The 21,070-nt window shown below is 48.8% G+C and overlaps 1 protein-coding gene across 1 annotated transcript in view; it reads left to right on the top strand.

Annotated features, from left to right (window-relative positions):
* The window catches only part of WWC1 (WW and C2 domain containing 1), a 153,327-nt gene extending 132,578 nt beyond the window's left edge, over window positions 1–20,749 (top strand). Inside the window, exons 18-23 of the mRNA XM_082652472.1 lie at window positions 6,424–6,547; window positions 7,842–8,006; window positions 13,552–13,644; window positions 16,150–16,383; window positions 18,560–18,681; window positions 19,963–20,749. Coding sequence (XP_082508598.1) covers window positions 6,424–6,547; window positions 7,842–8,006; window positions 13,552–13,644; window positions 16,150–16,383; window positions 18,560–18,681; window positions 19,963–20,029 — 805 coding nt within the window. The 3' untranslated portion in view covers window positions 20,030–20,749. The remainder of the gene's footprint in view (window positions 1–6,423; window positions 6,548–7,841; window positions 8,007–13,551; window positions 13,645–16,149; window positions 16,384–18,559; window positions 18,682–19,962) is intronic.
* The last annotated feature ends 321 nt before the right edge of the window (window positions 20,750–21,070 follow it).

Here is a 21,070-nt window from a genome sequence, read left to right on the forward strand (position 1 = left end):
GATACAGTAGTTCCCAAAATCCCTTCCCAGTTTGTCATTTTGTGTTCCAGGAATTACTCATGCTAGTTCACATCTAATATTAGAGTTTGTCTTGATGAACTTACATTTATTTTTGTTAAAAAAAAAAATTCTTAGGAAGCTTTATATTACTAGAAGTGGAAATAAGTATAATTTGTCATAAATTGAAGATTCCTCAGTAAGGAATTGCAGTTGACTGCTAGAAACAGAGAGCAGAAATAATGGGCTTAAACAAGATAGAAGTTTACTTCTTTGTTACTTAAAAAGAAGACTGGGAAAAGGCATTCCAGGGTGCATCTGCCAGCCCCATGATGTTACTGGGAACCCAGGCTCTTTCTCTCATTCTGCTTTGCTGGCCTTATGTGTGACCTCCATCATCAAGGCTGCTAAGCACAGAATGGCTGCGGAGTCACCAGCCATCAGGCAGGCATCAGGAAAGAGGAAAGACAACAGAGTCTTCCTGCGTGCCTTGTAACCAAGGAGCATTCCTGAAAGTCCCACCCAGCAAGTTCTACTTGCTTCTCATTGGCCAAGCTTAGCTACTTGGCCTACCTAACTGCAAGGGAGACTGGGAAATGAGGTCTCTTAGTTGGCACAAAATTCAGGATTCTGTTACTAAGGAAGAAAGTAGGAACGGATATTGAGTAGGCCATGAGCCAAGTCTGCCTCAGAAGGTAACTGTGGAAGATTAAGCGTAATGAAAATACAACAAGAGTATTCAAGTCTAGCTGGGTATATTGCTTGCCAAGGTTCTAAGACTAAGGTCTCCTCTCCCGTTGTTAAAAAGGAAGGTCAGTCAGTGTTTCAGCAATGTAAAAGACATGCTACTGCCCAAGAGAGACTTTCTCCTTGATGTAAACAGGTCTGAAGGAGAAGTGAACAGGACACAGCTTTCTCACTGTGTGATCAGTGTTCTTTAGTCCCTTGTTTACCCACAGAAGGGTCTTATGACACACTTTAGGAAACAGTGATGTAGACTAGGGTTCAAATCCTAGCTTCATCATTTTTTGTGTAACCTTAGGCAAAGCATTGTTTTTGTTTGTTTGTTTGTTTTGTGGTACGAGGGCCTCTCACTGTTGTGGCCTCTCCTGTTGCGGAGCAACAGGCTCCGGACGCGCAGGCTCAGCAGCCATGGCTCACGGGCCCAGCCGCTCCGCAGCATGTGGGATCTTCCCGGACCGGGGCACGAACCCGTGTCCCCTGCATCAGCAGGTGGACTCTCAACCACTGTGCCACCAGGGAAGCCCCGGCAAAGCGTTTTTAATCTTTGTATTGCAACATAATGTACATACAGAAAGGTTGACTTAAGTGTACAGCTCAGTGAATTCTCGGAAACAAAGCTACCCGTGAATCCAGTGCCCAAATCGAGAAGCAGAGGGTCACTGGCTCTCCAGAAGCCCACACATGCTTAGTCCCTGCCCTCCCCCTCAAGAGCACCCGCTCTTAGGCAAGCCCTTCTGACCTTGTCTGATCCTCAGCTGAAAAGTGGGAACATCACACCGACTGTGTGGAGTTATCAGAAGGGACTGAAGGAAGAGCCACTGATGAAGTGAAAGCGCAAAGCTCGTAGCAGACACGCAAGAAACAGCAGAGATTCTTAGCAGTAACTCGAGGAGCAGCACGGATAACTACCAGCTGGAAATGAGCACAGCCTAGGAACCTTGCCATCTGGAGGAAGTGTGTGTAATTGTACTTCAGTGCATGTGCTCTGAATGCAGACAGATGTGAATTGGAGCCTCACTCAGCCAACTCCCTGTGGTAGATTCTAGGGCTGGGTGAGGCCTGAGCATCCGTAAGTTTAGAAACTTCCTGGGTAATTCTAAGGTGAAGCCTGGGCTGAGAACCAGGCTCTAACCCTGGTTTCCCTATCTGTGAAATATAGATTTAAGAAATAGCCACTACACATGGGGAATTTTGTAGCCTCAAAAAATTACGCATGCTGAGCACTTAACACAGACCCTTACTCACAGGAAGCACTCAGTGACTCTTCTGTTACAGCCCTAGATTATATGTTTGGTCTCACACGAAGCCTTTCCTTAGTATCTTTTACTCCAGGGGTGAGCAGGTGTTTTCTGGAAAGGGCCAGATAGAAAATGTCTGCTTCGTGGGCCATACGGACTCTGTTATATCCATTCAACTCTGCCGTCATAGTGTGAAAGCAGCCATAGATGGTACCTACACCAGCCACCGTGATTCTGTCACTGAAGCTTCATTTACAGACACTGAAATTTGAATTTCACATCATTTGCACACACCATGAAATTTCACTCTCTTTTCAATTTTTTTTTTTTCAGCCATTTAAAAATATAAAAACCATTCACAGCTTGGACCTTGCACTGTCCAAAAACAGGCAGTGGGGGCTGGATTTGGCCCACAGGCTGGGCTTCTCTTCCTCCATGTGATAAAGAATAGGACAAGGTTCCTGAATTTTTGTACGTTCGTACGTTTTAGGATTCTCTCTAAATGGTCTCAGTTTCTCTCTTTCCTTCTTTGTCCCACTCCATCTGTGTCTCCCCGCTTCCTTTCCTTTCCCTCCCCCCCCACCTCCTTCTCTCTCTCCTCTCTTCCTCCCACCACCCCACCCCACCCCACCCCACCCCCCGCTTTCTCTTTCTCCTGTCTTTTTCCCTCCCTCTTCCCTCTCTCTCCTTCTCTCTGGCACACTGCAAAGGTCTGATGCCGGAAATAGGCCCAGGACCTGTCTTCCAAAACCCTGGCACAAGATCAGTGGTTTCCGCCAAATTCCAAGCTTATGTTGAGACTTTTCACGCCATCTCCTAGCAACCACCTTCTGTTCTCTCTCCCTTTGTGGCCCCCTCTCTCCCCACCCCTTGCCATTCAAACTTCCCCAGACACTGACTTACAAAGAGGGCTGGGAATCCCAGAGCTGCTCTACTGGGGTAAATCCATCTGCAGCCCCCTCCCCCCAGACTGGAGGCTTCTTTTGGTCCTGGAATGTTAACTAGCTCTGCTGTGCCGGCTCAGCTCTGGAGTGGAGGGCTCCAGAGACTGGCCCTCAGTTCTCATCTCCTCTCCTTCCCCCTCGGCACCCAAGGCCCAAAGGAGGGGTGCCGTTGTTACTCCCTCCTTTTATTTGTTTAGGTTTCTTTAGTGCATATGATCAGAAGACTCGATCTTTTTTTAAGATCCACAAGCAAAACAAAACTCTTAGAGGATTAGAAAATATAGAAGAATATAATCACAAACAATGCTAGAGCGAAAACCCTTGTATTTACCTCCTCGGGGACTTGTGTGTGTTTGTCTAGGACAGAGGTTGAGAAGTGGCCTAGCTGAGTCCCAGGGCATGTGTGTTTTATATTTCACCAGGCACTGCAGAATCATTCTCAAGTAAGATTGTCCTAGCAAATGCTCCACCAGCAGTGACCGAGAGTACCCCTCAAGCTACATCCTCTCTGATACAATATGATTGACGAGTATTTAATCAAGAATATGTACGTTCTGTTTTAGCAGATGCTGCTAAATGGACTTCAGAGTATAAATTGGCTGCTCTAATGAACACTCCCCACAGGGATATGCCTTTTTCCCAAACCCTCACTTCATATTATCAGATACATATTTTTAAATTTTTATTGATTTTTGGCCACTTTTCCAAAGGGTGCAAAGATGTGACTAATTGTTTTTCTCTTTACAATTGAGGTTTTTTTTTTTTCCCCCCTTCCTGGAAAATACTTAAATCAGCTTCTTAGTCACAAAGAAGAGACTTCCCTAGTGGTTGAGCGCTTCGTGGAACTGAACAAACTTGGATTGGAAACCTGGCTGCACCCCTGAGTGGCCTGTGACGCTGGACAAGGCCTACCCACTCTCTGATCCTCCGCTTTTGAATCTGTAAAACAGAGACAAGAGTGTCTTTCAGTGTGGTTGTGAGACCTCCGCGAAGCACCTGCAGTTCATTAAGCCCACAGTCAATGCTGGTTAATGATGTGGCATCTACGCGATCCTCACCAAGGTGCTCCCTGTGAGCACTCATGTTTAATGGCTCTTTTATGAGTAGATCCAGGTGGCTGGGGGGGATTTCCCTGGTGGTGCAGTGGATGAGACTCCGTGCTCCCAATGCATGGGGCCCGGGTTCGATCCCTGTTCAGGGAACTAGATCCCACTCGCGTGCCACAACTAAGGAGCCCGCATGCTGCAACGAAGGACCCGGCGAGCCACAACTCAGGAGCCCTGGAGCCGCAGTTAAGGAGCCCACGTGCTGCAACAAAGGAGCCTTGAGCTGCAACTAAGGAGCCCACCTGCCACAACAGCCGGTGCAACCAAATTAAAAAAAAAAAAAAAAGGCCAGTGGGGAGAAGCCCCTCCATAGCGATAGTCCCCATCTAAGTGCCAGGGAGGTTTTCATCGCAGGGCTGGGGATGGAGAGCCAAGATCTGTTCTCCCTGTTGGGAAAATCCTAAGGGAGATTTTATGTTTATCCACAGTCTCACTGAGCCAGCTAACTAGGTGTCAGATTCTCTGCTTTTGGCTGGAATTCCTCCAGCTCAGTATGGTAATACTGTCTCATGCTGATCAGAAGCCTGGCGGTTATGTATGTCTTTGCAAAGTAAAGATGAGAATGGAGATAAATTACTAATTAACAAATTCCGTCCATTTGTCACACCAACTCCTTCCAACCCTGGAGCCCAAGGAGAAAGGATAATTATGAAGAGTATCACCAAAAATAAAGTCTCTTCAGCAAATGGTACAGCCACCCCATTGGCTATCCATATAGAAAAAAATAAATTTTGAGTACCATGGACAAAAATTAATCTGCAATGGATCATAGAGCTAAACATAAAAGCTGAAACTATAAAACTTTTAAAAGAAACTACCAGAGAAACTCTTTGCAAAGATTTCTTAGCTACAGCATAAAAAGCACAAACCATTAAAGAGAAAAACTGATAACCTGGACTTTATCACAATCAAAGGCTTCTGTTCTTTGGAAGACACCATTTAGAAGAAGAAAAGGCAAGCCAGAGACTTGGAGAAAATATTTGCAAAGGATTCCTATCTAGAATATATAATGAACTCTTACAACTCTGTAATAAAAAAACAGCCCAATTTTTAAATGGGCTGAAAATTCTAACAGACACCTCGCAAAAGAAAATATGTATGGTCAATAAATGCAGGAAAATATTCTCAACAGGAAAGTGAAAAGTTAAACCAGAACGAGATAGGAGTACTCACTCAGTTGAATGACTAAATTTAAAGATTAATAATACCAAGTATAGGTGAGGAGCCAGAATTCTCATAATATTACTGTGGGAACATAAAATGATATAACCACATGGGAAAAACATTTAATCACTTATACTTACTGTCTGATCCAGCAATTCTACTCCTAGGTGTGTGTATATATATATATATATATATATCTGTAATAGTCTGAATTGTGTCTCCCCAAAATTCAGATATTCAAGCTCTGACCCCAGTACCAGAGAACGACTGTTTTTGAGGACAGGGTCTTTAAAGAGTTGATTCAGTTAACACAAGGCTGTTAAAGTTAGGGTGGGCCCTAATCCACTGTGACTGTTCTTATAAGAAGAGGAAATTTGGACACACAGAGAGATACCAGGGACACACATACAGAAGGAAGACCACATGAGGACACAGCATGAAGGTGGCCATCTACAAGTCACAGAAGGAGCCCTCAGAGGAAACTAAACCTGCCCACACCATGATCTTGGACTTTAAGCCTCCAGAACTGTGGGAAATAAATTTCTGTTGTTAAAGCCACCCAGTCTGTGGTATTGTGTTATGGCAGCCCTAGCAAACTAATACAACGTCCAAGAGGAGTGAAATCCTATTTCTACACAGACTTGTAGGTGAATGTCTATAGAAGCTTTATTCATAATTTCTAAGCAATGGAAACAATCCAAATGTTTATCACCTGATGAACAAAGTATAGTCTATCCATCCAATGGAAGATTACTCAACAATAAGAAGGAGTGAACTACTGATACTGTGCACCAATATGGATGAATCTCAGAAACATGATGCTGAGAGAATGAAGCCAGAGACAAAAGAGCATATGCTGTCTGATTCCATTTCTACGAAACACAAGAAAAATCAGATTGAATCTTTAGTGACAGAAAGCTGATCAGAGGTGGGCTGGGGCTGGGGAGAGTTTAACTGGGAAAGGGTACAAGGGAACCTTTCAAGGTAATGGAACATTCTTTATCTTGAGTGTGGTAGTGGTTACACAGGGGAATACATTGGTCAAAACTCATCAAACTATACACGAAATGCATTTTGTTATATGTAAAATATACCTCACTAAAATTGATTTTTTTAAAAAGTGTCCTCAATCCTGAAAATGCTTGGAAGCCCTGCCCTGGATGCACTTAAATGGCAGGTGAACAGATGAAAGTGGGTGCTGTGGGTAACCAAAGTGCCTTGTCATCACAGGAGGTGCGAGGAGGGGACCAGCGAGAACGAGGCAGCAGCTGAGGAGGAGGAAGAGGGGGAAGAGGAAGAGGATGTTTTCGCTGAGAAAGCCTCACACGATATGGTTGAGTGCCCAGCGCTAAAGGTAGGGAGGGCTGGGGACATGGGAAGGGCTGTCTTGGGGAAATAGCCCTCAGTCCTTGAACCTGGGCAATCAGAAGAGGCTCGGGGCTAAGTCTCATGCTCCAGCATCAGGGGACAGGCCTTCAGAGTGGGATGACCTGCAGAAGGTTGTGTAGGAGTGTCCCTGCCTGGAATTGGGGTCATTTCGGTGACAGTAAGCCAGGAGAGGTTGACTCATCCCCTCGTCTCTCCTGCCCTCTGCAGTTCCCAGTTTTCTGGGCAGACCTCAGTCTTTGCAGGCAGGTGGGTCTGGGTTCAAAGGCCAGCTCTGCTCCTTCCTAGCTGTGTAGCCTTAGGCAGATGACTTCATCCCTCTCCAGCCTTGGTTTTCTCATCTCTAAAATGAACACAGTAATACCAACCTGGCAGGTGGGTTCTAAGATTTTGAGTGAAAGGATTTCTCCATTTGGGTCTGCCCAAAGTGCAGTAGGAAAGAGGTTCTAGTCAAGTTCCCTTCGCCTCCTGCTTCCCTGCTGCACTAGGGTTACATGATATAACAGGCTTCACGCTCCAGAGAGATCTCCATGTTCTTTGACCTGCAGGACTCCTGGAAGTAGAGCGCCCCATTGTGTCTGAGCCGGGCACGTGGGGCTGGAGGGGCTGGAGGTTGTGCACTGCACAAAGGTGCCTGACCCCTGGGGGCGGTGTGCAGCGGGGGTGTGAGAGGAGAACTTGGGCCTGCCTTCTGACTGCCCCGCACCGAGGGGAAGTCTTTCCGTAGTTTCTCCAGCCAAAGGGGGTGCCTTTTCCAAAATCACATGAAGGCCCTGTTTTGGTGAATCAAGGCCCTTCATTTGGGTGTTTTTCTTTACCTCTGCTGGTAACTACTGTGAAAGGACAATAGAAAACCTGATCTCCTAGTTTAAATAACGAGATCTGCTAGTTGCCTCCATAACTCCATGAAAACATCTTCGGTTCTTGGCCAGGGCCGTGGAGGCCTTGGCTACGGCTTTGATAAAATACGGTTGGTCTTGAGGGTGTGAAGTCCGGGACTTCGGTGGGTGAGGTACCTCTACTGCTTACGTGAGCTTGTTAGGGGACTGAACATCTCCCACTGGCCCCAGCCCACAGGTGTCAGGGAGGACTGGGGGCCGGTACTCGGGGCCTTGGGCGCTGTCCCAGCTGGGCTGGGGCCGCGGAAGCCTCTGGCTGTGACTGAGGACCAGAGGCAAGGTGACAGAGGTGGGGAGCAGCTGCAGAGGGTGCCCGAGACTCTGCAGATACCGGTGGCCTCACAGTTGTGACCTCTCCCTCAGGTGGACAAAGAGACCAACACGGAGACCCCAGCCCCATCTCCCACGGTGGTGCGGCCCAAGGACCGCCGGGTGGGTGCGCCATCTCCAGGGCCATTTCTTCGAGGGAGCACCATCATCCGCTCCAAGACCTTCTCCCCGGGCCCCCAGAGCCAGTACGTGTGCCGGGTAAGCAACCATGTGGCACTCTCCTCCCCGAGAGCACCTGCTTCTCTCCCAGTAGCCGAGAGCCCCGGTTCTCACACAGCTCTGGGTGCAAGTTCCCATCGCGCTCACCTTGCGTCCTCATCGGAGCCTGTTTCCTCATAATGTGAACAGACCGACCCTATGGGGTTGCTTTAAGGATTTGAATTAGCTAAAGCCTGGGAAAGGCTCCATCACCAATACAGGGCCAGTGGTTTTATAATTCCAGCCAACTCCTCCCTCCTCCTTGTTTATACCCTGCCCTGCCACACCCCTTGCTGAGATCAGACTGACCCTCACCATCCCTGATGGGCAGGCAGTTCCTCCCCCTCCAGGGCAATTGCAGCCTGCAGCCTGAGGTTACAAAATAGCAACAGGCCTGTTATTACTTAGTCATGGGCTTAGGGGGTTTTTTAATTGAACTTTTTGCTAACAATGAAAACTTAGGAAATTCCATTTAAAATTTTAAAAAATGAAGAGGTTTCAAATAAAATTCCAGTTTCTCTTGGGAAAAAAAGGGACTGTCTGGCCCCGTGGGCTACACATTCTGTCACAGACACAACTGGCTGGAGCTGAGCAGTGAGGGCCACTGCCCTTGGAGGGGTGGAGGGGCAGGACTTTCAAGTTCACTGTGGCCTCCACCTGGCCCTGTTTAACCTATTTCGCTTGCTGACCTGCTCTTTCAGGCCCCGCTGGATTTAGAAGCCGTGCAGTAGGCTTGGCCCCTTGCTATCTAATTAGTCTACCCCGTCTGAGGGGTCATGCTGCTTGCTGGGGCTACAGAACCAAGACCCTGTTCCTGACGCCCAAATGACATATCGACATCCTTCCTTACCTCCTACCTTCCTTACCTCCTACCATGAAGAACCAACGAGCAATAACCAGAAGCATACACAGAACCTTCCTGCCCTAGTGTGCCAATAAGTTGTCACAGGAAAGGCCCATGGAACCTGCCCCACCTCGTCAACCTGCCACCCACCTGCCTATTGTTATTGGGGAGGGGGAGGGGATATGGGGGTTCAATATCTGATATTCGGTATCCAAGGCCTCCAATTATAAGCTTGAGTAGGAAAGGTAATTTTTTCATAACATGACAACTTCACTAATTTACTGGCTACTTTTCAAATTAGTCCCCCCAAAACATTCCCTGTAATACCTCCCAGAAATAACGTAAACCTCTTCCATCTAGGTCAAGTGTCTAGCTAATATTTGAGCTTGTAAGCATCTGAAAAGACAATGTGAGCACCTGCAATTTAGCTGCATATCTTGCAAAAGGTACAGGGTTTCCTGCAGTCACTGAATGTGACTACTGTGGCCTCTCCCGTTGCGGAGCGCAGGCTCAGCGGCCATGGCTCACGGGCCCAGCCGCTCCGCGGCATGTGGGATCTTCCCGGACCGGGGCACGAACCCGTGTCCCCTGCATCGGCAGGCAGACTCTCAACCACTGCGCCACCAGGGAAGCCCTGAATGTGATTATAAGTTGAGGGAATTCGTGAATCACAAGTGAAGAATCCTGCAATTAAGCCAGCACACAGCTGAAGAAGAGGAAAATCCAATCCATGTTTCAAATGTGCATAACTTGAAGGACTTAGAAAAGCCCTTAGGATAATGGATAATCTGTTTCTGGCAAAATTACTGACTTTATGAACGTGCAGTGGAAATCAAACACAAAGTGAAGAATGTCACTTGTTGGAAACATCACACCAGAAGAAATGAGTGTTTGATTCATCCTTTGTCATCAGGATTTAGAATGCAGTTGTAATTTTGTCAAATGGAAGATATGAAATGTAACTTCTGAAAAGTGTTTCTGCTTTCCAGCTAAAAACTCAAACTTTTTTCCCCCAATATTTACAATAAAACTCTGGTCTCCTGTGTAAATGGATTCGCCTTAGGTGGCCTTTTTCAGGATTGGCATCTTTGAATAACAAAGAGCTCCGGTCCCATTTATTACGCATCTTCAGCGTGCCTAGCACTGTGCTGGGCCCTTCCCGTATTTTATTATCTGGACCAGTTTCCAACCCTGCAGGGCTGCAGATTTAAAAATTCCTAGTCTGCATGGATCACCTGCCACAGGCAGAAACAACCTTTCTGGGACTTCCCCGGCAGTCCAGTGGTTAAGACCCTGCCTTCCAATGCAGGAGGCGTGGGTTCAATCCCTGGTCAGGGAACTAAGATCCCACATGCCATGGGGTGTGGCCAAAAAAAGAAAAAAAAAAAAACAAAGAAAAGAAAGGGTCTTTCTTAGCAAAGCCATACATTTTTGCTTCTTTGTTTTCTGACTACACTTGAGCCCAAGCTTATCGGTTTCTTGTAGATTCTTACTTAAGGCTACAAGAAGTAGCCAATGGTACAACATCCTGAATTTTTTCGCTATCATTTCCCTTAAAACTCTATAGGCGTGCAGTCTGTCTCTCGAGATACAACAGGTAACCAGTGTATCCCTCTGGTTTGCACCCACAGAATGAGCATTCTCAAATTCCCAACAGGGAATATTGGTGTCTGTCCTGTGCCCCATCCTACCTCCAGTACACAGCCAACTCCCTGTCTTCCAGTCTGTGGTTTATAGCACCCAAGTCCTGTACTGGTCAAGGTTCTTAATAGCAAGCAATAGAAACAGACTGTGGGCAGTGGATGCGGGGAAGAAATGCTTGGAAAGGAAATTGAGTAGTTGACATATTCATCAGAAGGCTGTAGAACCAACCTCAGCAATCAGGCAGGAACAAGGCGGGCCAGACCACAGCCAGAATCATACCACAAAGACAGTCAAGGGAGGACAGCCCAAGTGCTGCTGTAGAGCGTGGTCCCAGCTGGCTGTGCCACTGCCTCTGGGGTTCAGCACTGATTCCTCCGCCAGCCTCCTACCGCTGCAGGAGGCCAGGGAAGCTCCGGCCACTGCTGCTGCTGCCACTCCTCCACTGCTAAGGGCTTCTCCCTGAGAAACCAAGAAACACGGATGCTCATGGAGCAGAAGAGAATGGCCTGGTTAAATCCAAGAGGCACAGTGACAGAGAATTGGTCCAGCTAGCAAGACCAGAGCAGTTGCACTTCATTGTCAGAGTCTAGTCCCGTGCCTGCTTCTAGCTACAAGGGAGGCCATGAAAGCAAGGCTCTGGTACTTTCTGCTTCATTCGTGAAAAGTGGGCTTCGTCTCCCACCAAGAGTCGTAAGAGGATGGTAATTAGATTAGCAACCCCTCCCCCGCCCCCAAATCCCTGTTTTCCTGTGTCATCTAATGTCACAAACAGCCCTGCAAGGCATGTTGTATTAATCCCATTTCATATACGCAGAAAGTCAGGGCACTTCGTTCTGAATACAAGCAATCCCTTCTGGCCTGATGCCACACGTCTCCACATCGAGTACCCTCTGCTGGGTGTCTCTCTTCTTTGGTCCTCAGCATGGCCTAATGAGTTTCCTGGACTTGGGACCCCACTGGACTTTAAATCCGTGAGGGGTAGAGATGGCATATTATACTCCCCACAGCTCTCCCCTACCCCTGTGTCTTAAACACCTATGTATTTATCAGCAGTGCTGGCACATGTGTTGGTCGGCTCACTTTGACCTGACGGATACAGTCCTTCCAAAATTCTCATTTCCCTGTAGCTCCCTCTGACTGCCCGTTATTTCACCTCTCTGCTCCTCAATTTCCCTAGCCATCAGATGGAAAGAACAAAAAGGCAACGATATTCTCTACCATGTCTGAGATCAAACGCAGTACAACATCTTTAAGAAAAAGTTAAATTCAAGGACTTGATGTAGCTTTCATCGCTTTTTTTTTTATCACATGGTCTTTAGCGCATAAACAACTACGACTCGGGATTTCCCTGGTGGCGCAGTGGATGAGACTCCGCACTCCCAATGCAGGGGACCTGGGTTCAATCCCTCATCGGGGAACTAGATTCCACACGCGTGCCGCAAGTAAGGAGCCTGCGTGCCGCCATGAAGGAGCTGGCGAGCCGCAACTAAGGAGCCCGCCTGCCGCAACTGGGGAGCCCACGTGCTGCAACTAAGGAACCTGCCTGCTGCGGCTAAGACCTGGTGCAACCAAATAAATAAATAAATATTTAAAAAAAACAACAACAAAAAATAAAACAGCTACAACTTAAGCATCAGTTGTCCTGACACATATTCTAGTTGGTATGACACATATTCTGTGAGTGTCACCTATGGATTGAAACAATGTAGGATAAATCCCCCTTCTGATATGATATCCAGCCCGTCTATTTGTATGAATCCACCCCAGTCAAGATGGTCCACCCCTCTGTCTGTATATTTGTTTCATCTCCGAGTCCTACATGCATCCTGGGGGCCGGAAGAGGACATGGCCTTGGAGTCAAACAGACGGGACCTTGAACGCTTGTTCGGATGCTTACCAGAACATTCCACTGAACATGAATGAAATGCTCACTGCATGACTTATAAAAGTGTGTTAATGTCTCCAGGCCTCCGTTCCCTCAGGATTGTTTGAAGATTAAATGAAACTGTCAGTAAAGCCCATGGCACATAGTAGGGGCTCCGTCCATGTGGCTGTTATGGTTACTGTTGCCTATTTCTCATTCTGGTTGAGCCTCTGCCTAGTGTAGTAGCTATTTCATCAACGTAGCAGGACTATTAATATCATTATCACTAATAATTATTAATAACCGCAAAAATGCCGATGTGGACAGCTTCTCAGAAGAGACCTGCAGCAGTGAGCTGACAGCTGCCTGAATTAACGGACTGTAGCATCAGCCTGTGGCGATCCCAGTGACTTGAAAATACGACTCCGGAGAGAAGGCCCCCGCCTCACACATCCTGGGATGTGCTGCCATCCTCACCTCCCTCTCCGGTCCTCCCACTGGGGACACACACTGTCAGTGGAAAAGCATCTGCCTTGAAAATACGACTCCGGAGAGAAGCCCCCGCCTCACACAACCTGGGATGTGCTGCCATCCTCACCTCCCTCTCGGGTCCTCCCACTGGGGACACACACTGTCAGTGGAAAAGCATCTGCCTCGACCATAGCCCTGATCTCTGGCTATGGGTGACGAACATTAGCCCCCTGGGGAGAGTCCATATCACTAAGTGACTGAAGGGTTCTGAGGAGGGGAGAGCTGTGTTCAGCACAGCCCTCACAGAGCGTGTCTGGCCCGTCTTCTCCGGGGATGTGGTCCCCGAGGCTTTGCCTGTGGGCTGCTTTTTTTATGTGTATGTCAGTCTTGACAGGGGCTCCATTTCAGCCATGAAAGCGGCTCTCGGGGCAACAGGGAAGAGTTGATACAAATAGGCCTGAGCGTAGGAGGTCAAGTGGTCAGTAGATCCTGGAGTCACACTGTCGGGTGTCAACCCCGCCATGCTGCTGCTACCAGCTCTCCAACCTTGAGCAAATTCGGTAACCCCTCACCCTCCGTCTCCTCCCCCATGGGTTGTTGGAAGGGTTACATGAGATATCGCATGGCTGACACGTAGGGGTGTGCATCACGGAGTACACACTCAGTGTGCTTTCCGCATGCACTTCGACCTTCATGAGCTTCCCACGCCTTTTCTCTGGCAGCTGAACCGAAGTGACAGTGACAGCTCCACCCTGTCCAAGAAGCCACCTTTTGTTCGAAATTCCCTGGAGCGGCGCAGCGTCAGGATGAAGCGGGTAAGATGATCACCTCGGAGCTGTGTGTCCACCTGCCCCTCCCTCGTTTCCCCGAGCCATGTGTCCGGCACACACATCCCCTGACGTCTGACCGTTTCTCCTCAGCCACTGGTTGGAAGAAAGTCGCTCTCGCAAGCATGGGGATACTTGCAAATGGAAGCAGGTGAACTGTCAGGCCTGGGTAGGCACTGGGGAAAGTGCCAGAGGGTCACTGTAACATCGTTATTATGACCAATAGGGTTAGATCAGGAGTGTGCATACTGGGCTTTGTTTTCTTGGGTAGAAATCAGAGTCACTAAGAACTAATCAACCCAAGACATCACAGCCACCCATGGGAGCCTGCCTGAGGCAGGACTCTGTTCAGTGTGTGTCGTCTAGCTGACTGGGCAGTGGCAGGTCCTGACGGCCTCCCTGCTGGCGGAGAAGCCGGGCGGCCCCCCCCCCCCGCCCCCCGTGGGCTTCTCTCAGTCCAGCTGGAAACGTGCAGGGAAGAGGCCACAAGCTGTGCCCGCAGAGCAATCTGGCCTTTCCTTAACGGAGACTTGGCTGAGGGGTCAGGATGGGGCCGTCTTAGACAGTGGCCCAACTCCCAACAGGGACTTTCACCAACCAGTCAGGGCTGCAGGAGGTGCAGTGTGGCTCTCCCCACTTTGACCTTTCAACGCAGGCTCGACAGCAGTTCTGGCGAGCTTGCAGAACTAGAAGAAACCCAGGAGCCAGAATGTCAGAAAGAGAAGCAGAGGGAGCAAAGCGAAAGAGAAAGTGCAGAGAAAGGAGAGCGTGCTGACAGCCCCACGCAGGGGTGGCTGCTCCGCATATCCTGTGGGCCTGCTGCTGACAGCCCTCCGCCCCCCCCCCCCCAGGTCTCCAGAAAGAACTAGAGAGAGCAGGAGAAAGAAGGCAGTGCAGAAGAGGCGCACCCGGAAAAGAGAGAGCGCTGGCTGCCGGAGAACGTGGACATGGCCTTAAGTGACAGGCGTGTCCCACCCCAGCCCCACCCCGTCTGCTGTGGCTGGCTGGTGCTGCAGTCCCTGGAACACCACGTCTCCTTGGGAGCTGGTTGATGATGCAGATTCTGAGGCCACACTCCCAGACTGTCTCATCCAGGCAGCTGGGGTGGGGCCCTGGAAACCGTATTTTAATAAGCTCCTCGGAGGATTCTGGAGCAGGTGTTCCGGGATCCACTCCAGGAGAAATGATGCTGCAGCTGCAGAAGCTCCCGCCTGCTCCCCCTGCAGTTACCTAATCATAGGAGTGATAGCCCATCATATTCACAGGTCCCACCCACGCTGAAGAGGAGGGGATTACACAGGGCTTGTATGTTAGGAGGGAGGAATCTTGGGAGCCATCTTAGAACTCCATCTCCCACAGTCATTTATACTTTTTTAATGATTAGTGTTTTCTGATAGGAGGAGAGTTAATGATTATAGTTAATCAAGATCTTTTACATACAGATAACTGAAGAACTCAACACCAAATATAGCTTGAAAGTGAAAAAGGGAATGTATTGGCTCATTTAATGGAAAACTCTAGGATGTTGGACTGACTTCAGGCATGGATTGATCCAGGAGCTGAGCCAATGTCATCAAGCTTCAGTCCCCCTCTTATGGCACTGCTCTCTCCAGATGGCTTAATTCTTAAACAGGTCTACCCCATCTGCTGGTGAAGACGACCATGATCATTTCTAGGTTTATATCTTGCTGGCTCAGTGGCCTCTGTGTAAAGACATTGCCTTCTTTCCCAGTAGCTCAGCAAAAGTGCCAGAATTGAGTGGTACTGCCTGGGCTTGGATAATATGCTCCCCCCTGAGGCAATCACTGAGATTCTGATTGGCCAGGTTCAGGTCACGTTCCTATCCCCGAAGCACCCCCATGTGAAACAGATGGATTGACTACGGCAGATGTGGATTCCCAAGGGAAGATGAGGATGCTATTACTGTAAGACTAGAGAAGTGGAAGCTGGACAGGCAGAAACAGTAGATGTCCATTACAGGACCACAAAGTCGATGCATGGGGAACAGACCTGCATCGAGGAAACGGCTTTAGAGCAGGAGAGGGACAAGAATCCAGTGAAGGAGGGGGTAAATGTTGAGGGCACTGTGAGTAGGGAAAGCAGCACCGTGTAGGGAGCGAGCGGGTAGGTTCTGGAGCCAGCTCCTGGGGTGGAATCTCGGCTTTACTGCTTATAATCTGTGTGATCGAACCTCGGGGAGCCTCCTCATCTGTGCAGATGGTAACGGTCAGGACCTCACAGGGTTGTGAAAATGAACTGAGGTAACAGAAGTAAAGTGCCTAGCACCGTGCCTGGGACATAAAAATGCTCAATATTACGAGCAGTAGACATGGAAAACATCAAGACGGTCTCCAGGGCGAGGGCGAGCCCCATTTTTTAAGCCCGCAGGTGAACGAAGGAGGGAGGGTGTCTGAGGTTCAGACCAGGGGGTCGTGTGGGCTCACTGGACCCGGCCCTGTAATAACGGCTCAAAAACCATCCCCACCCCCGTAGCCTTCGTCTGTCAAATCCCTGCGTGCCGAGCGCCTACCACGCACCTCGCTGGACCTCGAGTTGGACCTGCAGGCGACCAGGACCTGGCACAGCCAGCTGACTCAGGAGATCTCGGTGCTAAAGGAGCTCAAGGAGCAGCTGGAACAGGCCAAGAGCCACGGGGAGAAAGAGCTTCCACCGTGGTTGCGGGAGGACGAGCGCTTCCGCCTGCTGCTGAGGATGTTGGAGAAGCAGGTGAGTGGCGCTCCGCCCGTGCAGAGGGTGCGCTGCTGCAAGGGAGGCCGGCCGGACCTTCAAACGGGTCCTGCAGCCCTGTGGTGCACTTGGAGTGTTCCCAGGTCCCCTCATACCCATCAGCAAAGAGATCCAGGAATCCCTCTGCCCGGCAAGCGTAATTAGCTCTTTACCTGGCTGCCAGGTCCTTTTGCTGCATTCCCGTGTTTATGTGTGCAAGACCTTATTGTTTACACGTTTATTCCTCCAGGTGGTCCTTCATCAAACACGTTGGGTACCTAATCTACGCTGGGGCACACGCTTGAACAGAGTAAATACAGAACGCTGACCTGCCCCAGTGGCTGCCCATGCGGTCCCGCAGAGCGGGTGTTTCCAAATGGGAAAGGAGCGGCTCCTGGCAGGACTTTGTCCTGAGGGAGATGCCTGGGAATACAAGCCTGCTCGCGTCCCTGCCCTAGTGTAGTGCGTTTGAGGGATTTCAGCAGTTGCTCAAGGAAGAAGATATAACCACAGAATGGCCGGAGCACACAATGAGTTTAATTTGAGTGGTTGCTGCTTTCACAACTTTGCATCTGGGGGAAGTCCCTCACTGCATGACAGTGCCCACCGCCCCCTCCAAAGTGGTTCTGGGACCACTACCTAGAGAGGAGGAGGGCAGGGGAAAGGGGGTTGGAAAGGGGGCCTAGGCATCTAGATGATGTCATTCAGAGCACCATGAGAGTCTCTGGGTTGGAGAACACCAAAGCAGCAGCAGTTTGGGATCTCTTATAGCCCTGGGGTTTATCTTACCTATGACTAGCAGATGTTGGGTACAGCTTTAGGGGGTATGCAAAACAGGCAGGTTCTAAACAGCTAAAAAATCTTATTTGAGCTTCATTTTAAACAGTTGGATGGGTAAAAATTTGACTTTGGCACCAGTGGGCTCTTGAGATCCCGGAACTATGGTGAAGAAATAAATACCACAGGACCAACACACAGAGGCCACCTTCGACTCAATTTCTATAATACCTGCCAGGATTGCGGTCCATGGCAGACATGATAGACTTTTGCTAGTTTTCTCTGTACACAGCCAAGCAGTGCAAGAGCACCGTACAGAGGGTGCCTGCCTGGATTGTTGGGAGGGCCATTAGCTAAAATTCCAGCTCTCAATGCAGTTGACGATAACTTAGAGCAGGAAGGTGGTACTGGGCTTCTTAGGTCTGGACTAATGTGGGAGCTTCAAATTGACTCTGGTAATTCAGAAGTTCCAGAAATGTTTATCTCTTTCTTATTTATTACTTATACCCTAATGTACTTATAATAGAGTTATAATAATAGCATTAAGAGAAAATAGAAAATTAGAGCAAGTTTTAAGGAAGAGAAGGCAATAAATATATCCCTAATCTAATGGTAGTTGTCTATTACATTTATCTTGGAGCTTCCTAGTAGCCAAGGCAAAAAGAGGTAAGAAAACAAGTGCATATGTGCCGTACCTTAAGAAAGCACCAACTAAGAAAACCTGACCTTTTAAATAGGGGAAAAAAAAAAAAAGTACATCTGTGACTGTCTGATGATGAGCTTCTACTAAAAAACCATTTAAATGGTAGCTTCATTGACCAAAATTCTGGCTTTATGCAATGTTTTCAAGTATATGGAGCATAGATATTTTAGGGCTCTCTGGTTTGTTCTCAAAAGTGCTTCCATAGGTTTGTATCAGGAGGGAAGAGTGTAACATTCCTAAAGCCCTTTAGCACAACTGCATGACTTGGAATTGGGTTTCCACCGTTTCTCACTGGCTTGACGTTAAAGAAATTTCTTCACATGCCTGAGCCTTAGTTTCCTCATCTGTAATACAGAGGTAATTAAAAAATTTACCTTCTTAGGTGGCCCTGAGAATTAGAGAGGCAGCACACATTTTACCTGGTAGCCCCTGTCTCCTTACTTCTGACAGGTCCCCACAGGTATTCAGTTCCTGGCCCCAAAAACCTGTCCTGTCTGACAGATGATGGGATCACTTCCCCTCATTGTTCGGGATAAAGAGGTTCCTATGGTGGAACAGGAAGCGTCAGGGTGCCTATTCTGTGACCCTCAAACCTTTTAACTGCAGCAGACTCCTTCTTTGTGCTAGAAAGTTCCCCGTGGCTGACCCATTTCTAGAGACCCTAAGGACTCTCTACTACCTCACTTTGCCCTCCAGATGGACCGAGCAGAGCACAAGGGCGAGCTTCAGACAGACAAGATGATGAGGTCGGCCGCCAAGGACGTGCACAGGCTTCGAGGCCAGAGCTGTAAGGAGCCCCCAGAAGTGCAGTCTTTCAGGTCAGCAAGTGGGCGCCCGGCCAGCCGGCTTTCCCTTTCCCACCCTGCCCGCCCAGCCTCGGTCTTCTTTGCTCTGCCTCGCTGCTCCCCATCCCACGCTCCGGTCCATAGCGGAGCCCCAGCTCTCTCTGTAGCAGATGTTCACCCTCTGCCGCGCCGTCCCCGTCAGTCTGTGAGCCCTGCGGTGCTTTCCCTCAGCTGTCTTGCTCCGTCCCCACACAACTCGAGCTAATGTGTTAGATCCTCTTGTTTAATGAATGAGCCACCTGCTCCACCCTTTCCTCTTAGCGTTTCCATCCCCAGTAATTGCAGAGGATTGGCTGAATGATAAATAAGCCTGGGAGTGATGGATGCTTGCCAGGCCTCCCTAGCTATGCCTGCTGCCTGCCGGGATCCCAGGGAGATGCCTTCTTGCCGCCCTGGACCCAGGCGTGTCACGGGAGGACGCCACCCACCATTCGGCCTGGGCCTCCCGTTCACAGAGGGCTTTGCATTTAGACTCGTGTTCTCCTCTCAGAAAAGATACTCATGTTTGTGTATGTGCTAAAACGCATTCCTTTGTGGAACATAAACGTGTAAAATATACTGTCATTTGTCTAACCGCATTTGGACATCCCTTAATTTCTAACCAATTGGAAATCTAAAACAAACCAACAGTGGAAGTGGCCCGAGGGCCCTTTTAGACTCTGGAGGCCTCTGATTGGAACGGAAGGTGGCTGGGCCTGCTAATGTCCCCTATAGCAGTGGTTCTCAATCAGGGATGATTTGGGCCCCTGGGGGACGTTTGGCAGTGTCTAGGGACTTTTTTTTTTTTTTTTGGCTGTGTGGGGTCTTTGTTGCTGTGCGCGGGCTTTTCTCTAGTTGTGGCGAGCGGCAACTGCTCTTGGTTGCAGTGTGTGGGCTTCTCATTGCGGTGGCTTCTCTTGGAGCACGGGCCCTAGAGCGTGCGGGCTTCAGTAGTTGTGGCATGTGAGCTCAGTAGTTGTGGCACACGGGCTTAGTTGCTCCGCGGCACGTGGGATCTTCCCGGACCAGGGATCGAACCCATGTCCCCTGCATTGGCAGGCGGATTCTTAACCACTGCGCCACCAGGGAAGTCCCTAGGGACATTTTTGATTGTCAGAACTGGAAGGAGGGGTGGGAGAGCTTGCAGCTGGCATCTAGTGGGTGGAGGCCACTTACATGCACAGGACAGCCTCACCACAAAAAAATTATCCTGCCCATTATACCTATAAAGTGAGGTTGAAAAACCCTGCTTTAAAGGGATGGCCTCTTTTACAGGGAGAAGATGGCATTTTTCACCCGGCCTCGGTTGAATATCCCGACCCTCTCTGCGGATGACGTCTAATCGCCAGAAAAGTATTCCCTTTGTTCCACTGACCAGGCTGTGAACCTAGACTGTGGCTAAATTTATTTATGTGGTGTTATATGAAGGTACTGAGTCACGAGTCCTCTAGCACTCTTGTCGGTTTGAAGACAAACAGATTTTTTTAGTTTGGGTTCTATTATTAAAAAAACAAAAACAAAAAAAACCACAAAAAAACCAGCATTACAATGACAAGATTGTATAGTTTGTATATTTAGGAATGTATTTTTGAGAAAGAAAATTTAAATGAACTAAAGCAGTATTAAGTTGCTGCTCTTCTTAAAATAAAATTGTTTAGTTTTTTTTTTTTTTTTGTACAGCTCTACCTTCTAGAGGTTTCATTGCAATAAGAAGTAATGTTTGGGGGACGGTAATCCTCAAAGGACGTCCTGCAGATGTCACAGCACAGCTGACCTTTCCTACTTAACATATTTTGTACAATAGTAAAAAAAAAAAGTGCACGGGAACTGTTTGGGGGATTCTGAGGTGCACCCACGAATCTTCACGAGCTGTGATGTGTTTTTATGTGGCCGCCTGACGTGGAGCAGGCAGCGTGGGGCCGGCTGAGCTGCCCATCCTGTGCCAGTGACAGGCCTGCCCACGCTGGCCTCAGATGCCCAGTGAAGCCACTGAAACGAGTGAGGGAGGGCTGTGGAGAACTCCTTTCAGTTTTATCTCCATCAATAAAGTGGCCTTTCTGAACGAACGTCCTCGCTCTCTTTTTCTCCTCCACCCACTCACTTCATCTGTGTTTCCCTGATTTTGACTCTCTGCTTCCCAATCGTTCCCTCCCTACCCATCCCCAGCGCAGGGGATGATTTTTTTCTTTCCTCTGCTCATTTGCTCATTAAGTGAAAATCACTGCTCAGCTGGGGCTGTTGCAGACATCCGAAGTCAGCCGTTACCAAACAAGTAGCAGATTCTCTTCCTTCTTCCTTCCTCTGAAGTTAACCCGTGCAGTTGTCCTCCAAGTGTTGGGTTGGCCCAAAAGCTCGTTCCGGTTTCTCCGTAAGATGTTACAGA

The sequence above is a fragment of the Grampus griseus genome, assembly GCF_964374135.1.
Source record: "Grampus griseus genome assembly, chromosome: 3".
In the NCBI taxonomy this organism is placed as follows: Eukaryota; Metazoa; Chordata; class Mammalia; order Artiodactyla; family Delphinidae; genus Grampus; species Grampus griseus.